Source organism: Equus przewalskii, chromosome 1 (genome assembly GCF_037783145.1).
Source record: "Equus przewalskii isolate Varuska chromosome 1, EquPr2, whole genome shotgun sequence".
Classification (NCBI taxonomy): Eukaryota; Metazoa; Chordata; class Mammalia; order Perissodactyla; family Equidae; genus Equus; species Equus przewalskii.
In genome coordinates this window covers 107,190,929-107,214,297 of record NC_091831.1, presented here as the reverse complement: position 1 = coordinate 107,214,297, position 23,369 = coordinate 107,190,929, and the positions used below count along the sequence as shown (strand labels likewise).

At 39.8% G+C, this 23,369-nt stretch overlaps 1 protein-coding gene across 12 annotated transcripts in view; it reads right to left on the bottom strand.

Moving 5' to 3' along the window:
- The window catches only part of TJP1 (tight junction protein 1), a 236,065-nt gene extending 215,541 nt beyond the window's left edge, over positions 1-20,524 (bottom strand). For 6 of the 12 annotated variants that reach the window (XM_070571543.1, XM_070571546.1, XM_070571548.1 and 3 more), the window contains exons 1-2: positions 20,132-20,489; positions 9,337-9,469 (exon numbers count right to left, since the gene is read on the bottom strand). In XM_070571543.1, the coding sequence (XP_070427644.1) occupies positions 9,337-9,469; positions 20,132-20,304 (306 nt within the window). In that variant the 5' untranslated portion in view covers positions 20,305-20,489. Of the gene's footprint in view, positions 1-9,336; positions 9,470-19,771; positions 20,072-20,131 lie in introns of those variants that run through there. The other 6 variants (XM_070571625.1, XM_070571654.1, XM_070571634.1 and 3 more) reach the window with 4 other exon arrangements.
- Positions 20,525-23,369: the final 2,845 nt, after the last annotated feature.

Sequence of the window (23,369 nt, the reverse complement as noted above, 5' to 3'; positions counted from 1 at the left end):
GATGGGATCTGTGGATTGGACAGTACTGTCATGTCAATGATGATTTCCTGACTTGGGAAACCACTTATATAGTGGTTAAGTGGAAAAAACCCTTATTTGGGGGAACTAAACTCTGCAAAGTTTAGGGAGTGTGGGACATCATATCTATAGTTTGTTCTGAAGTGGTTCAGGAAAGACTAATGATAATGGGTGTATACACATACACACATATACATATACAGAGAGGGAAAGAGGGTGATAAAGCAAATGCTGTAAAATGTTACCAGTTGGGAAATTTGGGAGACTGGGGTTATGGGAGTTCTTTGTATTGTTCTTACAACTTTAAGTTTGAAAATATTTCAAAACGATGTTTTGTAATTCTCCCTATTGGTCACTCTAGTATTCTTTTTTTTTTTTCAATCTTCTCCTTTCCTTACATCTGACAAAGCCTACCAGCCAAAGACCAAAACACAGCTCTAGTCAAATAAAGTTAGGTCTATTACCTTGCTGCAGCAAGCCAGAAAGCTTTCCATGGGGAGCTATGGGGCATCTTAAGGGTGGCAGGGGAGGAAGAAAAGAGGCAGGGAGGTAAGGGTATTTATAGGACCCGGGGAGGGGGCAAGAGTTAGTCATCCAATGGTCTTGGCAAAGACTGGTCAGAATTTGGAAATTAGGGAGTTAGTGAACAGTCCGTGGTTTTATCTTTAAAACACAGGAATAAGGAGTTACTGTTGGACCAGTTTGTCTCTAGTCTTATCTTGGAGCATATGGGTCCGTACAACTGGTGTTAAAGAATTTGAACATAGTCTGTGATGGGCGACACAGAGTGGTCCAGCACAGTTTATCTATTCTGCAAATGAGGATACATTTTGCAAATCGTGGTTTCTGTTGCCATTTTCAGTGGCCCTCTCACAGCCTAGTTGCCAGCCAGGTCATTTATTCACTTAATCAAGTCTCTTCATTCACTCAACTGACAAAAAGAAATGGCAAGCAATAGGATATATTGGAGTATATGAGGAAGCCACCTGGTGTAAACCTAATTCAGCCTGACTTTGTTTTTACAAAAGGGCCTGACATGGTTGTTGAGCATACATTGTATATCTGCTTTAAACATTTCCTATGGCAAGAACAAATGCCCTTAAGATAAAGGTGCAACTTCCCCCACATTGGCATTTCCTTAAGGATAAGAATCTCTCCCTAGACTAGGAACTGATTGCTGCACTCACCTGTGACCACCCAGCTTGAGACAACAGACCTGCCACCCTGCTGTGTCCACCAAGACAGCAGACCTACTACCTGCTGTGTCCATCAATCGCTGTGCCAACAGAGCAGTCTCCTAATTACTGTAAAAGGGACATTTCAATCATAGTAAAACATGCTGTTTGAGGGTATATTACCACTCTGTGCATCCCACTTCTTTGATGCCCTTCCTTCCTTGGGGGAGGAAGACCCCAGGCCATGGTCCTCATATTTTGGCTCAGAATAAACTCACCTGAATTTTCATTTATAGATTGGTCATGGATTATTTGCATCAACACAACAAATACATATATTGAGCTCTACTAAGTCCTCAACATTATGCTAGGTATTACGAAACTATCCAGTTTCGGGACACATAATCTGTCTTTGAAATTGGGGAGCAATATATAGACATAAATTATAATGTAAGAGATCCTGGAAGACCATACTGTAAAAACAAAGACTTCCTGGAATGAGAGAAAACTTGGGGAACCATTTGTTTTAGATAGACAAGTTTCACAGAGTTAAGTGGAAATACCACTTCAGGCACAAAACCTTTTGGTGTTTTAACCATCTGGCTGCATTTTTTCCCCTAAAATGTATTACATACTTTCCTGCCTTCTTAAACTGAACACAATTTGGTGATACATTATGCAAATTTTAGTTGAGTAAATCTAAATCATGCAACATAAAATATTGATAAAGTCTCACTTCATACACAAATCTGAAATTATGCAAATACCCCCAAATTAAGAATAAGCATTGAGAATCACACAATTTCAAACCAGCAGGCTGAATGAATTGTAACCTAAGTATATACCACAGTGAACTATAAACTGTGAACTACAATCAGATCATTTTATCTGGAAAACAGAAATAAGCCACTATACTTTGTGAGTCTTATGGGAAAATGAGTCTCACAACTATAAGAATTTTGAATTATGCAGAGGTCTCAGAAACATACTTCTTTCATAAAATGCCATGATAATTATAATTTAATTTTTACTGCAGCATTAATTTTCTGGTCTGTACAACGGTTTCAAGATCTGCTGGGATATGCTGGTGGACCTTGCTAGTTATCTACAAAGCGTCCATTTCCTCCTCTTTCCTTACCAGCAGAATCCCATTTTTACGCCTAGCGGCCCTGTGCTACCCAAACTCTCAATTTTTCATCCTCCCTTAGTATAGGAGACAGCAATATGACAGTTCTTGTCAATGACATGTAGGAAAACGTCCCCAGGGAGGGCATCTCCTCTGAAATAAAAGGGCAAAGCATCACTAGGAGAAATCTGCCCCTTTGCCCCTTTTGTCTAGCAGGAAATACAAGATGTGAGGGCAGACCTCCAGCAGCCACCTAGAGCCCACAGAAGACTAGCATGACAGGTCTACAAAATGAGAGCAGCCTAGAAAGGTGGAGAAAGTTGGGTCTCTGAAGAACATGGGTCTCTGAGCTGAACCAACCCTTGACTGCCTACCCGTAGACTCATATGAGAAAAACTCCTAGTAGTTAATTTTAAATTACCATAATTCAATTAACCAAAGGCATTCCTAACAGATATTTGAGAACTATCTGCTCCCACTCTAAACAGTCGTATTTTTACATTATTATAGCTGTTATTTATGAATTTTCAGACATTTCCTTTGGTCAGAGAACCCAGCTAAGCAAATCCAAGCACGGCATTCACCAGGGAAGAATCTGGTCCAAGCAAAGGCCCAACAAGATGGAAAAGAGAAGCGCGAAAGGTTTCCCTTCTGGGGAAGGGTTTCCATGCCTGTAAGAGAGAGCCACAGAAAGAGACTCTCCTCTTTCCTATCTTTTCCACATGGATGTGAGGCCCAGAACTGCTTCACTCATCATGTTAAAAGCCTACTGGTGAAGTCTATGCAGAAAGGACAGTAGACCCAAGATTCCCAAGAAAATGGTACTGGACCCACCAGATTCAATTAGCCCTAAAGATCACCCTACCTCTAGACTTCTAGTGACGTGACCTGATAAATGTCCCTAATATTTAGGCCACTTTGAGTCAGTGTTTTATTACATGTAATCAGGAGCATTCTACTGCCTCAAAACCTGAAAGACCTGGCCACTTTGAGAACAGAAGCTGCCGTAATCATTTCCTCCACCTCTACCATCACTACCACCACCACCTCTACCTCTACCACGTCCACCATCACTACCTCCACCATTACCACCTCCACCTCCATCATCACTACCACTATCACTACCAGCACCTCTACTTCTACTCCCACCATCACCACCACCTCCACCACCATCACCACCACTTCCATCATCATCACCACCTCCACCACCACCTCCACTCCCACAATCACCACTACCTCACCCTCACCAATACCACCAATACTACCATCATCATCACCATCTTCACCTTCACCTCCACCTCCACCACCACCTTAACCTCGACCACCACCACCATCACCAATACCACTACCTCCACCACCACCTCTACTATTTCCACTAGCACCACCACACCTACTTTGGCTATTCAAAAAATTTCCCCCTTATTTCTTAGTGCTCAGACATGTTCCCTATAAGAAAAGTCAATAGACAGAGTAAGTTGGTAACTTTACCTGACTATTTATCAAATGAGTTACATAACTCTCTGTTCTCTTGCTTCTTGATCTCCACTATTTTAACATTTAATGGTCTCTCAGCTTTTTTCTATTCAGCTGCCACAGTTAACGAAGCAGTCAGTCAACCAACAATCAACCAACAAATATTTAATGAGCATAAAATTTTTCAGGCTTAGCATTTTGGGCAATACAAAAGACGTGCTCCCTGACTTTGAGGAGGTGAAGTACATGGTACAATCAGGGAATAAAACATGCACTAAGAGTTGGGGGCACAGTGAGGAGATCTGCTGGTGGCCTTAGGGCCAGCACCTACAACGACTCAGAGATATGTAAAAGTGAACAGAAACATGCCCAAGTCACTAGAGCTCAGGGTGAGAAGAGCAGCTATGGACCCAAAGCAAAAGGAGGCCCACAGTGTTCAGTGATGTTTCTTCTAGGCCCTCATACCGGTGAGATGGGTGGTGGTGATCAGAGTGGGAGCGACAAAGGGTAGAAGTGGCTGGCCCCCTCCCACTGAACTGGGAACTGGGAAGCAGGATAAGGTGGTGTTCAGCGTCCCTTCATATGTTCTCCCTTCACCGTTTTCTCACCTGTTAGTGCCCAGCTCCCTATTCACCAGTGAGGCACCCAAGTTAGCTCAAGAAGAAAGCAAACTTGGCATATGTTCAAAATCAAAGGGATATTTAGTTTTAAAACAGGTCTCTGGGGTCTCCTAGCATCCTGCAGATCTCATAGTAGGAGGTCTTGAGGGGAAGAGGAAGAAGGAGAAAATTTCCATCACTGATATCTTCATATGGTTAAATATATTTTCTATAAGCCTATACGGAATCTCCTCTTGACCAGGAGAAAAAAGTTTCTTTCAAATGCGAAAAACTGCTGATCATTAAAAAACCAGAGAACTATTTATTCAGGCAGCAGTGAAATGTGACTTATTTGCCCAAAGTTGTATGCAAATGTAACCCTCCAACTAATATCTTATCATCACATATTCTCCCTCTCGTGACAAAAACTCCTCTAAAGGTTTGGAAACATATCATTTTTGCCTAACAGTTCTCAGTGATGACTGAATCCTTTTTCACCCAAGGCTAAGGGAACACAGCCATAAATCATTTAATTGGTTCACTGTTTCTATCTATCACGCGTAAATCTTTTTGCAGCATTTTTCTGTTGGCAGAAAGAGAAAACTAGGATTCTAGGTTTACACCAACAAAGCAGGAAATAAATGACAAGTTTATGTTAATCAAGAGAAGTTGTAAAATTTCAAGCAATCTGTTGAATTTTTAAATTGTCACTTAAAATTGACTATACACTTAGAATCTGAGAGGGAGGAAGGGCCAGAAGTGAAAATGTAACCTGATCACTCTAAAAAGGCAACGATACCAGAGTGAAATGGAATAGCTATGAATGGAACCATCATTAACTAAAGACAAATGGTTGCTTTTCTTCTTCATATTGATTATCAATATATCACTCCATTATCCCAAGGGAAAAAAAGAATTTGTCACATGGTTTATATAGCATTTTACCCATTAACGTGTTGAAGAAAGGCTCAGGTTTTCTAAGCAAAACACATCTTCATAACAGACTTGTCCATTTGGCCCTGCCTAAGAAAATTTTACCACGTATCTCTGGGAGACTGTCTGAAGGACCTGGAGATTGGATGGATTCCAGCCTCCCTCCATATAGCAGGATATCAATCAATTATGCTGTAGGGTTTTACAAAATGAACTGGAAAGCCCATCCCATTTAATCCCCACAGAGAAAGCTGCAATAATCACCTCTCCCCAGGAGTGAAACGGCATCAATCTGACACCTGGGACCAAAGCCAATAGTCTCAGCTGGAACCTGAGGCTTCTCAGCCAGAAACTGAGACTCTGAAACCATAGCAAGTGGACCTCTTGCTCTACTTGCAATGTTTTTCCAAAAGCAATAAAAATTGTATTTTTTCTTAGGCAAAGTTAAGAGTAAAACGTAAAAATTAAAATATAAATGTCATTCTGTTGGTTATGCATAATTCGATACATGCGTGTGAGAGGAGATTATGAACTAAGTCTAAGTCTTCCTATTTTAAGGCTTTCTATTTACTCTGGCAGCCAAAGGAAGCCATACATTTAATAAAAATTTTCACAAATTTTAAAAACAGTATAATATGACAAATTTTTCAGTCTTTTTGAACTAGAAGAACATTTATGAAAAGATATCTATGGTGGCTAAGCTACTTCCTACAGGGAATAAAGCTTATGTCTTCCCATATAATTGGGAGTCATTACAGACCCTTTACTAAGGATCTTCCTTTAGACTTTGTGGCTAAGGTTTTAAAATTTGGTTCTCCACAATTACATTACAAAGTCAACTACATTAGAGAACCAAATCTGAACCCCTTTTACCTCCCATGAATCCCTTTTCTAATCTTCCTTTTTTGAAAAAAAAAGTGTAGCACTTCCTTCTTTTAAAAAAGAAGATCAAATTTTAAAAGTGGAGGGAAAAAATTCATTTTTAGCCCCATGCCAAAGATGCTATATGCCCCTATGTATTTTGGATATCATAGTATTACCAATTCTGGTAGAAAGTGGGAGTAGCCAAGCTGGTAGGCTCTTCTTCTTTGTACTTTTTTGTTTAGAAAATCAGTTTACTACTTTTCTAAAAATGGAATGAAGATGCTCGTTGTAAAAATTTCTAACAATCTAAAAACATTCAAAGAATAAACTAAATATAAATTGCCGCCCCACCAATCATGACTGCAAAAAACTGAGAAAGAAAATAAACTCAAATTGCAAAAAAACCAAACTGATCACAATAATTACATTTTATTAATACATCCCCATTACTGACAGACAGGTGAAATGTCAGTACACGAAAGTCCATGGCCTTTCAACACAGTCTTCAGCAAGCAGAACACCAAGATCACAAACAACATGGTCCACAAAGCAGAGTAAACCGTTACACCAAGAAAACACAGCCGCTCCCTGGAACTGACCTTCCATAAACCTCATCTTTACCTCTCTTCTAACCTCAAAGTCAAATGTCTTCCCTCCAGAGATGCTAAAACATTTCACTTCTGAGATAAACTCAAACAGGAAAGATCATCAAAAAAGAAAGAAATTAATTACAGAGATGTTAACTGCACCTCGGTAGTGTTATTTTTTTTCCTGTTTGGACTGTATAGTAACTTCAGCCAGATCAACTCTCTCATAGAATAAGGCAGGGAATAAACTATCAATAATTTTCAAACATATTTATCATAATAAAAAGATAACTCTATCTGTCAACTTTTCCTCACAGTTGAAATAATCTATTTCTATTTCCAGGAAATTTAAGGCAACATTACATGAAGTAAAGCTTTTTTTCCTGTCATAGTCTAGAGAAATTTTAACCTCTTCCCAACTACAATGATTCTGTTTAAGCAAATAAACATATTTTATAACATGCCAAAATAATTAGTTATCTGATAATGCTTCAGTAATGACAATGATTAACATCATATAAAAGAACCTGATAAAATTTCAATTTCCATTTTTATATTCCAATAAACAATTCAAATTTGTTTCTCAATTAATTCAATGTTTCACTTTTGAAAAGCAATTCACTTTATTTTAAACCATACTTATATTTTCTTTAGTCACTTTAATTGTTAGGTCTACTTAGCGAGAATGTACTGTCTTTTTACTCCTTTTGTCAGTTATTGCTTAAATATCTTCTGAGAAGTCCTTAAATATCTTCTTAAGTCCTGTGTCATAAAATACAGTCAAGCACACTTTTAAGTAAAATAACTGAGTAAAATTATTTTAGTAAAAATAATTATAGTCGTGCGTCGCTTAATGGCAAGGATACGTTCTGAGAAATGCATTGTTAGGCAATTTTGTCACTGTGTGAACATCACAGAAGGTACTTAAACAAACCTAAATGGTATAGCCCACTACACACCTAGGCTATATGGCACTAATCTTATGGGACCACCGCTGTAGATACAGTCAGTTATTGACTAAAACATCATTATATAGCGCATGACGGTACGAAAATTTTTAAAAAGTAAAAAAAGAGAGTATCCACATCTACTGAACTTTCGTTTTCATCAATTATAGGTAAAAGATACAGACGTTGTATCCTCAAAAAAGATAGGATTTAGTTTCATACTTTGTTATGACTTTTTGAAGCAACAATGGTCAAGAGTACTTCTATAATTCAGAATTTTTCAGAGCTCAAAGCAGAGAAATGAACATATCTGGTCTAGTAAGCATCATAAATATCTGCTAATTTGCCAATGAATCCTACAACACATAAATGTGACTACAGGTACACCTCGTTTCATTGCGCTTTGCAGATACTGCATTTTTTACAAGACCTTCCACCAGCGAAAAGATATGACTCATTGAAGGCTCAGATGATGGTCAGCAATTTTGGCAATACAGTCTTGCTTTTTTTTTTTTTTGAGGAAAATTAGCCCTGAGCTAACATCCACCGCCAATCCTCCTCTTTTTGCTGAGGAAGATCAGCCCTGAGCAAACGTCTGTGCCCATCTTCCTCCACTTTATATGTGGGATGCCTGCCACAGCATGGCTTGATAAGCAGTGTGTAGGTCCACACCCAGGATCTGAACCAGCGAATGCCAGGCTGCTGAAGCGGAATGTACGAACTTAACTGCCATGCCACCAGGCTGGCCAGCAATAAAGCATTTTTTAATTAAGGCTTGTACTTTGCTCTTTTAGACAGAATGCTCTTGCACACTTAACAGACTACAGTATAGCATAAACATAACTTTTATATGCACTGGGAAACCAAAAAATTTGTGTGACTCGCTTTATTGCGATATTTGCTTTATTGCAGTGATGTGGAATGAACCCGCAATATCTCTGAAGTATGCCTGTAAAACTTTCTTACAGTAAAGAAAATTCTAGCATTTCCTTTATGGAACTGTAGTATCTTTTATAGACTTGGACAATACAATTAACAGGAAAGGACAGTGGGGCCGGAAAGCACAGTGTTCCTCCAAAAACATGCATGAATTTACCACATACCCATATGAAAACCTGTCACCTGGTCTGGAAAAGAAATAAGAGCACTAATGTTAATCACATAGAATGAAAAGAAAGCACCATCATTAATGAATTAGGATCCGTCCTAATAATTTCAGAGTAACTATTTGCTGGTCTTACCAGGATGTTGGGTGGAGTTCATCAAATACTTAGGTCTTTACTTCCACTGACACATGGATTTGTGATTTTTCTAAGAAATTTACACTAACACTCCACTGAACTTAACTCAACTTTTGTTGCAGAGTTCAGGAAGCATTTCTTTATTTTGGTCTCTGAATCAGAATGATCATTATGAACCATTTATTATAAACATATCATATGGATACCAGTTAAGAAAGTATTCTCGCTGGTAACCTGCTGGATAAACCAGTTTTTACTAAAAAATGATCACCACAAAATAAGCCTGTTGCATTTTAATAAAAATTTTTAAGAAATGAAATCAAATTGTTCATATTCTTTGAAAAATTAGAGAAGTAGCGAACAGTCCACTTACAGTGAGTTCACAGAAATCGATGCTATCAAGGCTTTTGCTTCTGTGCAGTCTACCTTTAATTCGCCTTAAAGAAGGTTTTCCTTGGCTGACACTAGAAGTAGCACCATTAGGATTTTCAGAAGATGGCGTTACCCTGCAAGAAGGGGAAAAATTTCTTAAAAGACACGTTTACAGGTGAACATATTTCTCAAGTATGAGGTAAGCATTTACTTGAAGATAGCTTTGGAAATGTCACACTCCTCCTTAACCAAAAAGCTAAGAACCACAGTGGAGCTACACCCTATCAGATACACTTTCTAAATATTTCTTAGCTTCTTGTTTGTTTAGAAATCTTTCTTGACAGGGATCAAATACTCCAACACTAAGATTCACTAAAAGTCAACTCCGTAACCATCAAAGCAGCAACTGCGACTATGCTGAAGTTTCTTAGGTACATCTGAGACATCTACTTCCCTCTAGGCATTTATTAAATGCTCAGCCTGGCGCCTGGCACATCCAGTACAAATCAGGTACTACCGTGCACAACCACAGATACTATGCAGGATGTTCTTGTTAAGCATGAAAACAACTTTTAAAAGTTTAAGCATGACAGTCAACACTTAATTCAGCACTACTATGGAACCAAGAAAGTACCGATAAGAAGAAACAGCAAGTAATCTAAGCCATCTACAGAATGCACATTGGGATACATGTTCATACATATAAATGCACACTCAAGACTGTCAGGGGTTCTCTTATCTCTGTGCCACTACTGGTGGCAGCCTTAGGACAAGGTGCCCTGGGAACCTGGGGGGAATGCTCAGTGGATTATTGTCTTAGAGATGATAAAAATTACAAAATAAGAAGACTGATTTGTAAGTGTGGTTTATGAAAATTAGTTTCCTTATTTTATGATCAGATCTCCTAGTTATAACATATTCCATGTTCACTTATTTATCAACCTTCATGACCTACTTAATTTTTATATTTAAAATGTTGTCTGAAAGGGATAAAATACGTCTCTCATTGTTGAAAAGAACACACAGTATGAACTATTAACAAAATAAATCTGATTTATATGAGAAGAAGCTAGGAGTAAATATCATAAAACAGACTAGTTTAGGTATAGCCACAGTTTAAAACAAAAGCACTATATCCATATAGTTAGAGTATTTGAAGAGTATAAAAAGATGGAAAAATGAGAAGTCAAAGCCTTCCTCTTACCCTTCATCCCAAATCCCACCCCTTTTCCTAAGGACAATCACGATAAACAATTCTTCGTATAACCTCTCAGACAAATGCTCATGCTTATCTTTATATGTGTTAATGGCCTTTTGAAATTTTTTAGTAACATGACTAAATTGTCCATATTGTCCCGCACCTTAATTTTTTTCACTGAATAACATATCTTGAAGTCCTGCTCATAATAACCCATCCAGATCTATTTCATTCCTTTTAACTGCTAAACAGTATTTCATAGTATAGGTGTACCAGAATTTATTCAATCACTCCCTTACTGATAGGCATTTAGTTTAGTTTTCAAATGTTTACTATCAACCATAAAGCAACGAACATCTCTGACAACATCTTTGGGTACAAACACAGTGTTTACTTAGGAAAGGTTCCTGGAAGCAAAACACAGGCTCAGAGGTTTCCAGATGCTGCCAGGTACTGCCTTTCAGAAAGGCTTTACTAATTTACATTTCTATCAACAATATATAAGAATGCCCATTGGGGGGGGGGAGGGTCCTTAAATATAAGGTCAATTTTATCATTTTATTCTTTATAAATCCACTTCTCTATGTCCTTCATCATATTTGTCTTGCTGAATTGCTAGTTTCTATGAAAAAGACATGAACATGAATATGGATTTGTCAAATGATCTTTGCATATTATTAGTTTCTTCCTTTATATATTTGAAATTTATTAGATGTCAATGTTTATAACTCATATCTTCTTAGGGATTTAACCTTTTATCAAATGAAAGGTCTCTGTGCCAATTAAAGATTTTACCTTAAATGCTATTTTGTCTGATAATTTCGCCACTCACATTTTTATATTAACCTTTTTCTGGCTTGTATTTTTTATGCTTGTATTTTCAACCTTTCCAAGTGTCTGTTTCTCTCTTCTTCTGGTTGTACTTTTAACTCTTGGTAAACAGCACGTAGCTGGACGTTATTTTTTACCCAAATCTCAGCACCAGTATCCTTTGAAAGGAACTTAAATCATTTAAATGCATTGTGTTTACTGATATCTTTAGGTTTATTCCTGCCATCTTGTTTCATGGTTTGTGTTTTTTAAATTTAAATGCTCTCTTCTTTTTTTTCTGCCTTTTTAGTATGATTGAGTTTTCTTTGTCCCCACTCACCCTTGGACATTTCCCCCTTCCAATGAGTAGTCTGAAAGTTACACATCTTATTAGGCCAACTCTAACTCTAGCTAACTACCTACCTACACACACACACACACATATTTATACACACACACACATAAATATGTACACATACCATATATATTTAAACTCCTATTTTTCTATCAACACCTTGGGTTCATTGGTATTCTTACCTCCTCCCACACAAGAAATGACATTCACACATCTTCATTTCCCTTCTTTCCTAGCATCACCACATCCATACCAAAAGTCTTTCCCTGCCCTCCTCCTTGGAAATAGTTTTAAGGTCTCCTAACTTCGTCTATATACTTCTGATCCCTTTGTACTTTCATGATTCTTTAGCTTACTCCTCTAGATCACTAATTTGCTTTTCAATTTTGTCAATTCAACCATTCCCTTTTATTTCAATGGGCACATTTTAAATTTCTAAACTGTCTACTTTTTTTATTAATACAATATTCTTTGCATCTTTCTGAAAAATCACATTAATTCAATACTTTTCTATTTTCTCAGAGATTAGTTCTCCTTTTTGTTGAATATGGTAATTCTCTTAACACTGGCTTTCTCTGGTGATTTTTAATGTCTACGTATATTTGTATTAGAGAACATGTGTTTCCCCACTGTAATGTTTACTATGGCAACTGGCAGAGATGGCACATGCTGCTGGGAGGTTTGTGAGGTAACTTCTCTTCTGGGTCAGGGGGCTCAGTAGCTATCTCAGGTACGGCCCTTCTCTCTGGCCCCAGTGCCCATATTCACTGGTGTAGTAAGTGAGAAAGCAACACTGCTGTTCCCTACTTGTCACAAAATAGTGAGGATGAGGAAGGTCAGCCAACCTAGTGTATCAAATCTGATTAATTCCCCAAGCGTCCTCTGCTTCTTCCATCCCTTACAAGCTATCCACCCTTCCCTTTGCAGGAACTTTCTCCTGAACATTTTCTGGACAATGATTTCTGCAAGGTTTTTCTCTCAGTAGTTCTATCCCTATCTACTAAATGCATTTCAGAAAGCTTTTAAAATCTATATATTTTGTTATTTCATTGGATTTCCAATGCATCCACCTTTCAAGTCACCTCTGAGAGTAAAATTTTGATGATGCTACTTTCATTATCCTCAATACAAAAAGCAGCACCTTGTACAGTTTTGTTCTCTTCTCTGCAGGGTAAAAACTTCCACAAAAGTAATGAAGAACTTCATTCAAGAAAAGAGGGCACATGGGAAATTAAAATAGAATTGTGAAACAGTGTACAAGTCTTAAATTCTCTTTATTTCCTCTCACTTTATCTTGATAGTGCTGGTTATATGTGGTGTGATCGTACTACAAGAAATTAATACAAATGTAAAATACTTTTCTTTACAAAGAAATTTTTCTTAAATTTTCTCTCATCTGACTTAGAAAGACATCACTCTTTTCCTTTTTTCCAAACTTAAAAGCCTAAAACATAAAGTCTGCAGTAAGAATTTATATCCACCAAATTTTAAAAATTTATCAGCCAAGAAATTTATCAGACTTAACTCAATGTAATACTAAATCTAGTGACAAAGTAAAACATAAAAAGATGATCCTAAATGTAACTAGAAGAATGGACCCTCCTCCTCCCTACCAGGATCATAATAAAAACATTTAATAACCAGGAGAGCTGAACTGGTATATACCAGGTGAACAGCAAGTCTGTACCAACCCTGCTCACAGACTCAGCAGGAGGATGGTGCCTTGTCTAAGAACTGAACCGGGCCCCTACGGAGTAATTTCAGTAACTTTAAAGCTTTGACCAGGTCTTCGTGAAACTAAGAGGTCAACTGTCAAAAAGAACAGGGCTCAGTAATGATCCCCTTTCTTTGATGGAGGATAAAGAAAAGGAATAGGCACAGATCCAGATAATAACGTAGAATGTTAACTCATGTCTAAGTAGAAAGAATCTTAAGGTATAGAAGAATTTAAGAAGTCACTTCTCTATTGTATTATTACTGTTTCTGAGAATTAATGCTAGTCCTGGGGTGGGGATATGTGTTCAAATAGTTTTTGCCAGACACTCACAAGAATACAGAGGCATATCTACAACTCAAGTGAGAAGAGCTGTACTACTTGGGTACAGAAAGTCCACCAAGGACACCTCTTCCTGATGTGGAGTACAAGTTAACCCCAAGCTACCACTCTCCCCCAACCTGATGATCTGTTTCTGAACTGAATAACTCAGACTTTGAGAATTATTCCCCAAATATCTAGGAGAATGGCCCTTGATGACAGGGAAATAAAGTTAAGAACTGAGGTATAAGAATCTTGGATATTTTTCCTTGAACTCAGGGTAAATCAATATTTAGCTTACAGTGAAGTTTTTATTTTCCTAATTCTTAATTCCATTGAATCATCCCTAGGGGGCAATTGGGGAGAAAATTTCTGCCTCTCTCCACTCCCTTCATAACTCATCTAACAGGACCATGTTTTTTCTTGTGGGCAAGGCCGATGTGCTGGAAAGGCAGAAACCCAGGGCTCACCCCCTCACTCTGTTGTAACGCAGGAGCTTTGGCTTACATCCATTTCTGACCGCAGTTCCCTGAGGACAAACAACACCCAAGCTCATCTATTCATCCACTTCTAATTTCCACTGAAAAAGAATTCAATGATAAAGAATTAGGCAAAACAATCAAGCTGGTAAAAACAAAGCAGTTATACAAAAACAAAACTATCAACAAGAGTAACACCTAATAATCCTTCTACAAGATATTAATTTTAAAATATCAGCAACTGACAGCCACAACCAACTTAAGATAACACTAATGAGTGATAGCCAAGCATCCCTCCCCAAACTAGGAGAATTCAAACAACAGTGTAAGAATAGGAACCTCAAGATGCTAAGTACAGCACGGCAGGTGACTTTAGACGGATACCGAATCCTTCTGAAGGAAACTTCAGTAAAAGATAGTAAAAGCCTAACTTCCATTTCTAAGTATCAGGCTTCAGAAACCTTAACAGATCACTTAATGGGTTAATATTAAATGGCCCTTACTTGTACATATAAATAATAAATAATAATGTGTGTAATTGCCTATAATTTTCCCATTAAGGAAACCAACTAAGTACCTGGATTTTAGAGCCATTTCTGTCTCATCAGGGGGACCTCTGTGATCCATGAGTGGGCCATGGATGACTCTCCGAAAAACAACATTCTGTAAGTCATTTCCTAGTCATTTTGTACCTGTTTTCAGTTCTCCCTTTCTAGACCGTCATATCCCTGCTCAAACATGCTTTTAACACCAACAACTGGCATAAAACCTGATGTGTGATTCCAGGTAAGCCAATGACCTCATTTGTAAAACTGGGGAAATACAGCATCTACCTCACAAGGGTGCTCTAGGTTAAATGAGAGGATGCTTGGAAAGCACATATACAGGTCCTGACAGGTACTAAGTTCAATAAACGACAGCTCTTATTGATTTCAGAATCTGATTACTGGATGACTACTTAAATGAATGAATTGATACTGCACGGCCTTCAATAATTACTGTATCAAATAACCAGGAGAAATATAGTTAGAAACATGAAGAAAATGAAATGACACTCCTTTTCCCCCTAAGATCAGTATAAACACTCCTAAAAGCACTCAGTGCAAAAATGAACTCTTGACAACAATAAAATTATTATGAAAATATTCTTCACATTTCACATAAAATAGAGAGGAGTAACCATTATTTGGGCCTCAAAACACTCAACAGCAAGGATTTGGCCCTGGTGCCTGCAGCAGGTTGAAGGATGCCCCTCCTCCCCACACTTCCGAACGTCAGGAACCTGTGGATGCGACTCTATTTTTAAAAACGATCCTTGCACAGGTGCACAAATCAATGGAATAGAATTGAAAGCCCAGAAATAAAACCACACATCTATGGACAGCTAATCTTCAACAAAGGAGCTGAGGGCATACAATGGAGAAAAGAAAGTCTCTTCAACGAATGATGCTGGGAAAACTGGACAGCCACATGTAAAAGAAGGAAAATTGACCATTCTTTTTCACCATTCACAAAAATAAACTCAAAATGGATCAAAGACCTAAAGACAAGACCTGAAACCATAAGGCTTCTAAAAGAAAATATAGGCAGTACATTTTCTGATATCAGTATTAAAAGGATCTTTAGGGACAACATGTCTTCTCAGACAAGGGAAACAATAGAAAGAATAAACAAATGGGACTTCATCAAACTAAAGATCTTCTTCAAGGCAAGGGAAAACAGGATTGAAACAAAAAAACAACCCACCAATTGGGAAAAAAACATTTGCAAGTCATATATATGACAAAGGGTTAATCTCCATACTATGGAAAGAACTCACACAACTCAACAACAAAAAATCAAACAACCCGATCAAAAAATGGGCAGGGGACATGAACAGACATTTCTCCAAAGAAGATATACAGATGGCCAATAGGCACATGAAAAGATGCTCATCATCACTAATCATCAGGGAAATGCAAATCAAAACTACACTAAGATATCACCTTATACCGGTTAGAATGGCAAAAATAACCAAAACAAAAAATAACAAAAACGTTGGAGAAGTTGTGGAGAAAAAGGAACCCTCATACACTGCTGGTGGGAATGCAAACTGGTGCAGCCACTACAGAAAACAGTATGGAGATTTCTCAAAAAATTAAAAATAGAAATACCATATGACCCAGCCATCCTACTACTGGATATCTATCCAAAGAACTTGAAATCAGCAATTTCAAAAGTCCCATGCACTCCTATGTTCACTGTAGCATTATTTACAATAGCCAAGTCATGGAACCAACCTAAGTGCCCATCAACTGATGACTGCATAAAGAAGATACGGCATATATATATACCATGGAATACTACTCAGCCATAAAAAAGGATAAAATTGCCCCATTCACAACAACATGGATGGACCTTGAGGGCATTAAGTGAAATAAGCCAGACAGAGAAAGACAATCTCTGTATGACTCCACTCATATGTGGAAGTTAAACATGTAGACAAAGAGAACAGATTAGTGGTTACCAGGGGAAAGGGGGGGTCGGGGGGGGCACAAAGGGTGAAGTGGTGCACCTATAACATGACTGATAAACAATAATGTGCCACTGAAATTTCACAAGGTTGTAAACTATCATAATCTCAATAAAAAGTTAAAAAAAAAGGGTCCTTGCAGATGTAATTAAGTTAAGGACCTCAAGACAAGATCATCTTTATCCAGTGACAAGTCTCCTTATGAGACAGAAGAAGAGACGACACACACAGAGAAGGCCACGTGAAGAAGTAGAGAGAGAGTGAAGTGATATGGCCACAAGAACGTCTGGAGCCACCAGAAGCTGGCAGAGGCAAGGAAGGATTCTCCCCTAGAGCTTTCAAGGGAGCATGGCCCTGCCGACAACTTAATGTCAGACTTCTGGCCTCCAGAACGGCGAGAGAATACATTTCTGTTGTTTTCAGCCACCAAGTTTGTGGTAATCTGTTACGGCAGCTCTAGGAAATACAGTGCCCTACTGGCAACTACAGGAGGCCCCCAAAGGCAGGCAGCAGGCTGCACAAACTCATGCCTAGCTCAGGCAGAGGTAAGAGGCCTTAGTTTCAGGTTCTTAAACAGCAATGATGCAGAACCAAACACTGCACACATTCCTACATCCTAAATTTCTTGACGAAGGAGAAGGCAAGGAGAAGACGGTTCCTGCAGGCTCCACTGATGCGGGTCTGGATGTCTGTCTGCTTTTGTTTCCACCTAAATTGGTCTGCAAACACAATACTCCTTAAAGGATTTGCAGAGCCAATCAGAAAGACAAAGATATTGTGCAATGGAAAGCTGACAAGCACAAAAGGCCAAACTAGATAGAAGAGTGGAGCGAAAGCACTGGATCATTCAACCCTACCCGTGACTTACACTGGCATAAGCTTTACAGGAATGCTGTCTTTCCACAAAAACTGCAATACTTTAAAGAGAGAGAAACACAGAGAGTGTATACATTTTCCTAAACATCTTCATATAAATCTTACATATATGCCACAACCCATCATCATAGTACACCCTCACATCTTGTAAATGGGCATAAGCTGGTGCATTCCAAGGTCTGACATCCACTGCTGACAGACATCTGTTATTGGTTCCCACCCACCACTCTGGAGTCAGAACCCACATCCTCATATCTTCCAGCCATACAATGGTGACTTTCGTCTCAAATTCTCCACGTGCGGTTGCTACGACACTGATGAAATGAAATGTTATCTAGAAAATAAATTCCAGAAGACATAAGAGATAGATTAATCAGGCAGCACGATATTCTCCAACTTAAAAAAAAGGATTATACATCTAAGTTTAAAAGTACCACCCACTCTAGAGTTTTTGTAGAGTATGCTCCTTGCTTTCCCACTGTAGCAACTAGATGAACATTTGCAAGTTCACTTAACATTGAGTGGAAATTCTGAAATGCTTGTTTAAGATTGTGGAAAAGTTCAACAAAATCCCCCCTGCCCTTTCCAGGCCGTCTCTTAGTAAGACAGTTGTTAACCCTGACCCCGGTTCACTGCTGCCTCAAATGTGACTCTCTAGAGTAAAAAAGTCACCTGGATTTTACTTCCTTGTGTTCTCTCTTCACCAACTCTGTACTGGGGAATGTATTTTCAGAAGCAGTACTCCAATGATGAAAAAGAATAAACCTAGTTTCCTGGCTTTATGACCAATTACTACTAATATTCATGCCTAACAGCTCCTTGAACATTATTCCCACATCTTCGTTTTAAAATTTAACATCAATAAAATTTCCTTTCCCAGCTACGCATTATGGAGAATTCATTTATTCAACATACACCTTTTGAGACTTAGTTTGTACCAGATACCAGCTGCAGAGGATTTAGTAATGAACTAAACAGACAAAAGCCCTGGCCCCATGCAACTTACATTCTAGTGGGGGCAGAGGCAATAAATGTGAAAATTAAGTAAACTATGTAGTGGGTCAGACATTGACAAGTGCTCAGGAGAAAAGCATAGCGGGGGCAGGTGAGACTGTTGGTGCTGATCTCTTTTTATTTTCCCTGTACGCCATCAATCTGAAAAGTCATCTTCAAATGTTACTGCTTCTTGCTTCATTAGTCACATATTCTTCACATATGTGCAAAATCTACTTCCACGGACATTTCTTAATTCAGTTACTGCCAACTTTTACCAGTCTAGTCTTTGATGTGTTGTCAGTTGCTGTTGATCAAGTTAAGACCTTCTGCAGAATAAATTTCTCTTTTTTTAAACAAATGGGGGGGATGGTAAGGAGGAAGACACTACTATTTACTAAGTACCTATTATTCGGCCACGCGTAGTGGCAGGCACTTCCCACTCATTCTCTCAGTTGATCTCCGTATGACCCCATGAGGTAGATATTCTCCTTTTACAGAGAAAGAAACAGATCCTCCAGTAACTTGCTTCAGGTCACACAGTAAGTGGCACAGCTGAAATCTGAACTTCGCTGCCCATAGGTTTTGGTCTTATCTCAAAAATTCTCTACTATTGGGATTCCTTTTTTTAACTCGTCTTTTTCTTGGCTGCTCAATCTTTATATTCCTTGGATCATTCTGTCATTTGTCTCATATAGCAGAAATTACTTTTCCCAAATGCCTAAAAGCAGCCTTACATCCTTTTCTCTATAACCTTAAAATCATATTCGACCTTGTTCAATTGAATTGAATAAAACCTCTATGAACTACATTGATCACAAATCTTGAAATTAAAATGACCACTGAATACCAAGATTACTGGCGTCTTTTTTCTTTCGTCACCATCCCTTTACTTGACTATTTCTTCTGTGATAGCACCTTACACCTGTCTCAAGTCCACAGAGCGCCCAGGCAGCCACGGGGATCCCATATGACATTTAAACGCTAATAAACGCAACGCAATCCGATAGATAATCTACTATGTAAACCAGAGCTGGATAACTTCCAGACATTTTTCTCTAAGGCGTTCTTTTCCTGTTACCCCAATAACAGTTTCCAGGTCGGAGGAACTAGGACGCATGCAGATAAAATACAGTCCCTGATATTGCAATGATAATCTCGCAACTTCGTCCCCTTACCGTGGGAGCGGCTCGTCCTCTACCAGGTACCCAAGAGCAGACGGATTTTGAGAACGCACCCAGTGCTAACAAACTGCTCGCCGTCTGCATGAAGCCTGGCGTGAAATTCGGAGCCAGAGCTCGCGGGACCAGAGCGGAAGGGAGCGACCCGGGCGGGGGGCGGGGGCGCCCGGCGGCCCCGGCCCTGGCCCCTCCCGCCTGCGGCGCGCCGCTCTACGCGTCGCCGGGCACAGCCGAGGGTCGCGGCGGAGAATGCCCTGCGAGCGCGGGACGCGGCGCTCGGCCCGGGGGCCCCGAAATGGCTGCTGCGCCCCGCGCTCCCCGCGCCCGCCCGCCCGGCCCCCGCCCGCCGCGCCTCACCACAGCTTCCTCTTGAGCGGCAGGAGGCTGCCGCGGTTGGAGGGGGTGACGCCGATGGCCATCTGCAGCACCGTCAGGTATTTCTGGTACTTCATCTTGTCCCCGCTCCGCTCGCGGGCAGGGCCCCGCCGCCGCCGCCGCCGCCGCAGACACAGCCCCTCCAAGCGCCGCATAGATCAGCTCTGGGCCATCCGCCGCCGCCACAGCTCCCGCCGCTCCCGCTCCCGCTCCCGCAGCCGCCGCCGCGCCCGTGCGTGGCCAGGACTCCCGCTCCCGCCGCCGCCGTCGCCGTGCGTGCCCGGCCGCTCCCGCCGCCGCCGTGCGTGGCCCGCCGCTCCCGCCGCCGCCCCCTCCGCCCCCGCACGCCGCGGCCCCGCGGGGCGCTCCGGGCGGGGGCGGCGCCGGCCTCCCAGGCTGCGGGTGGCGGCGCGCGGGCACCTGGCTCGGCGGGGTCAGGCCGGTCACCCCCCCGCCCCGGGCACTGCCCGGGCTTGGCGCCCCCGTGTGCCTCAGTTTCCTCGTTTCCGACCGTTTATCCCCCGAACGAATCCCAGCGGCAAGCTTCCAGAGCAGAAAACATGAATTTTCTTACTTAGGATTACCGCTGATAGCTCGTAGCCGTCGTTTGTGTGTTCTAACTTAAAGTATTTGCAGACTCGGTGTATATATAAAATGCATATATATGTAGATACGTACATGTACACAGTGCATGTATATATGCATTTGGAGGTAGTTCAGGATTGTGGAAATGACCCAAACCGTGCAAAACTATCTTCGTAATCATCGGGAAAAACTGAGATTGTTCCATGACCTTTAAAAATTGTCAAAACATTCCAAACTCTCTTTGCTGAAGGTTATACATGGGTAGGGATATCAAAAAAATAGTAAAACTAATCGTTTAATACTGTAACTTAAAACATTAAAAAGATTGAAAATTAAAGTGTTTTATCACTTTGTAAGGAGAACTTCTCGAGAAACTTGAACAGCACTTGTCTTCTAGTAGAATTGTTACATACTGAGAGAGCATCTTTTCTGTGCATTGGCAAAGCGTCGTGTTTGGATCACTTTCAACATTTTATCCTCTGCGCTTTCAATGTCGTGAAATATATCAGAGAGTTTCTTTAATGTGACGTCCTCTGGGACATCCTCATTCTTTTTGTCACAAACCACTTTCCTCGTTCAAGTTCACATTCTGTACATTCCTCTGGCTGCATGTCTAGAGCCTCTGGAAAGACAGCAGCGTCAGCATTCCCACAGTGGCCTATTTTCTCTATAACTCTATTTGAATTTTACTTCATTTCCATATTTATTATTTTTTCTTTGCTGCATTTTCATCTTTGCTTTGAATTACCCATTTTTATACAGTGTTGTACAGGTTTATCACTGGGAGAAAAGGAAGCTACACAACTGCACACTTTGCTGTCCGTGCCTAAACTGAATAACGGATGCAACAGTGACGAGTGACTGACAGACTTTGAAAGAACTGCTGTGATTGGTCACTGATTGTGATGCACATGTTATTACGTAGTAATTTGTGGGCTAAAGAGCTAGTAGCGAAGTTTATACTATGTGCCTTTGCACTTATTTGCATTTTCTCACAGTTAATATGCCATGATAACGGAAATTTGAACCATATTATTGAGCAACTGATATTATTTAATTAAGCCCTATTAGCCAGCATGAGGCATATCTGAACCTGCAAAGCATGTGTGTGTGTGTGTGTGTGTGTGTGTGTGTGTGTGTATAGGGCGTATATATGAAGAGTACAGCTAAGAAGTCCGTGTGCACTCACCAGGCAGAATTATCAAATGTTAACACCCTCCCTCCACAGTGCATCCCTCCTGTACTTCTAGTTAAACACTGCATTTTCAAATTAATTAACACATAAGATTAGAACAAAACAGTCTCCTGATTTGGGCTCCCTACATGGTTTCACAGTCACTTTGGTAGGAAAGCAGGTTTAAATCTATTTCACTTTCATTTATCCAGAAGTTTTAGCTCTCCTATAAAATGAAGAATTGTCAGATTTTTGACACTGCAAATGTGTATCCACACATGGGAGAGGACCTTGGAGCGTACTTTTAAAAAACATCAGGGCCTGTACTTATGTATTCACCACTTCTAACGCTTGGCTTTTTGCACCACCTTGTCATATTACTTGTAAGATATTTGATGAAAATACTGCACTGTACTCAAGGATTTAGACAACCGGAGGCTGAGGGGATCATTTCAGGATAATGAGAGATAAAAATAAATCTGGTAGAAGCACTTCCAGAATGGCAGATAATCTGCTTCTCCATAAAAGGGGAACAGTGGCTAAAATTTGTCAAAACCAACCTTTTCAGAGCTCCAGAAATTAACCGAAGCCTTGCAACAATACAAAGAGTGCTATATTTGAGCATAGTTTTGGTGTAGTATTGAAATTAAATTGGTATTAATTTTACTTAGATTATTTTAAGTTAAGAAGTTAATTGTAATCCCCAGGACAACCATTAAGAAAATAACTTTTCTTTTTTTTTAAAGATTTTATTTTTTTCCTTTTTTCTCCCCAAAGCCCCCCGGTACATAGTTGTATATTCTTCGTTGTGGGTCCTTCTAGTTGTGGCGTGTGGGATGCTGCCTCAGCGTGGTTTGATGAGCAGTGCCATGTCTGCGCCCAGGATTCGAACCAATGAAACACTGGGCCGCCTGCAGTGGAGCGCATGAACTTAACCACTCTGCCACGGGGCCAGCCCCAAGAAAATAACTTTTTAAAATATAGAAAAAGAAACAAGGAAATTAAAATAGTACACTAGAAAATACATAGCACAAAAGAAAGCAGTAATAGAGAAACAGGGGAAAAAAGGCATGACATATAGAAAACAAATAGCAAAATGGCATCCATAAATCCTACGTTATCAGTAATTACATTAAATGTCAGTATATTAAACATTCCAATCAAAAGACAAAGTTTAGCCAAATGGATATAAAAACATGATCCAACTGTGTACTTTCTACAAGAGACACACTTTAAAGACACCAATGGGTTGAAAGTAAAAGGATGGAAAGACATGTGCCATGCAAAAAGTAGTGAAAGAAAGCTGGAATGGCTATAATAATATCAGACAAAACCGACTTTCAGAGAAAAATTGTTACTAGATACAAAGAAGAACATTTTATATACTGACAAAAGGGTCAATCCATCAGGAAAACCTAACAATTGGAAACATGTATGCACATAGCGACTGAGCCCCAAAAT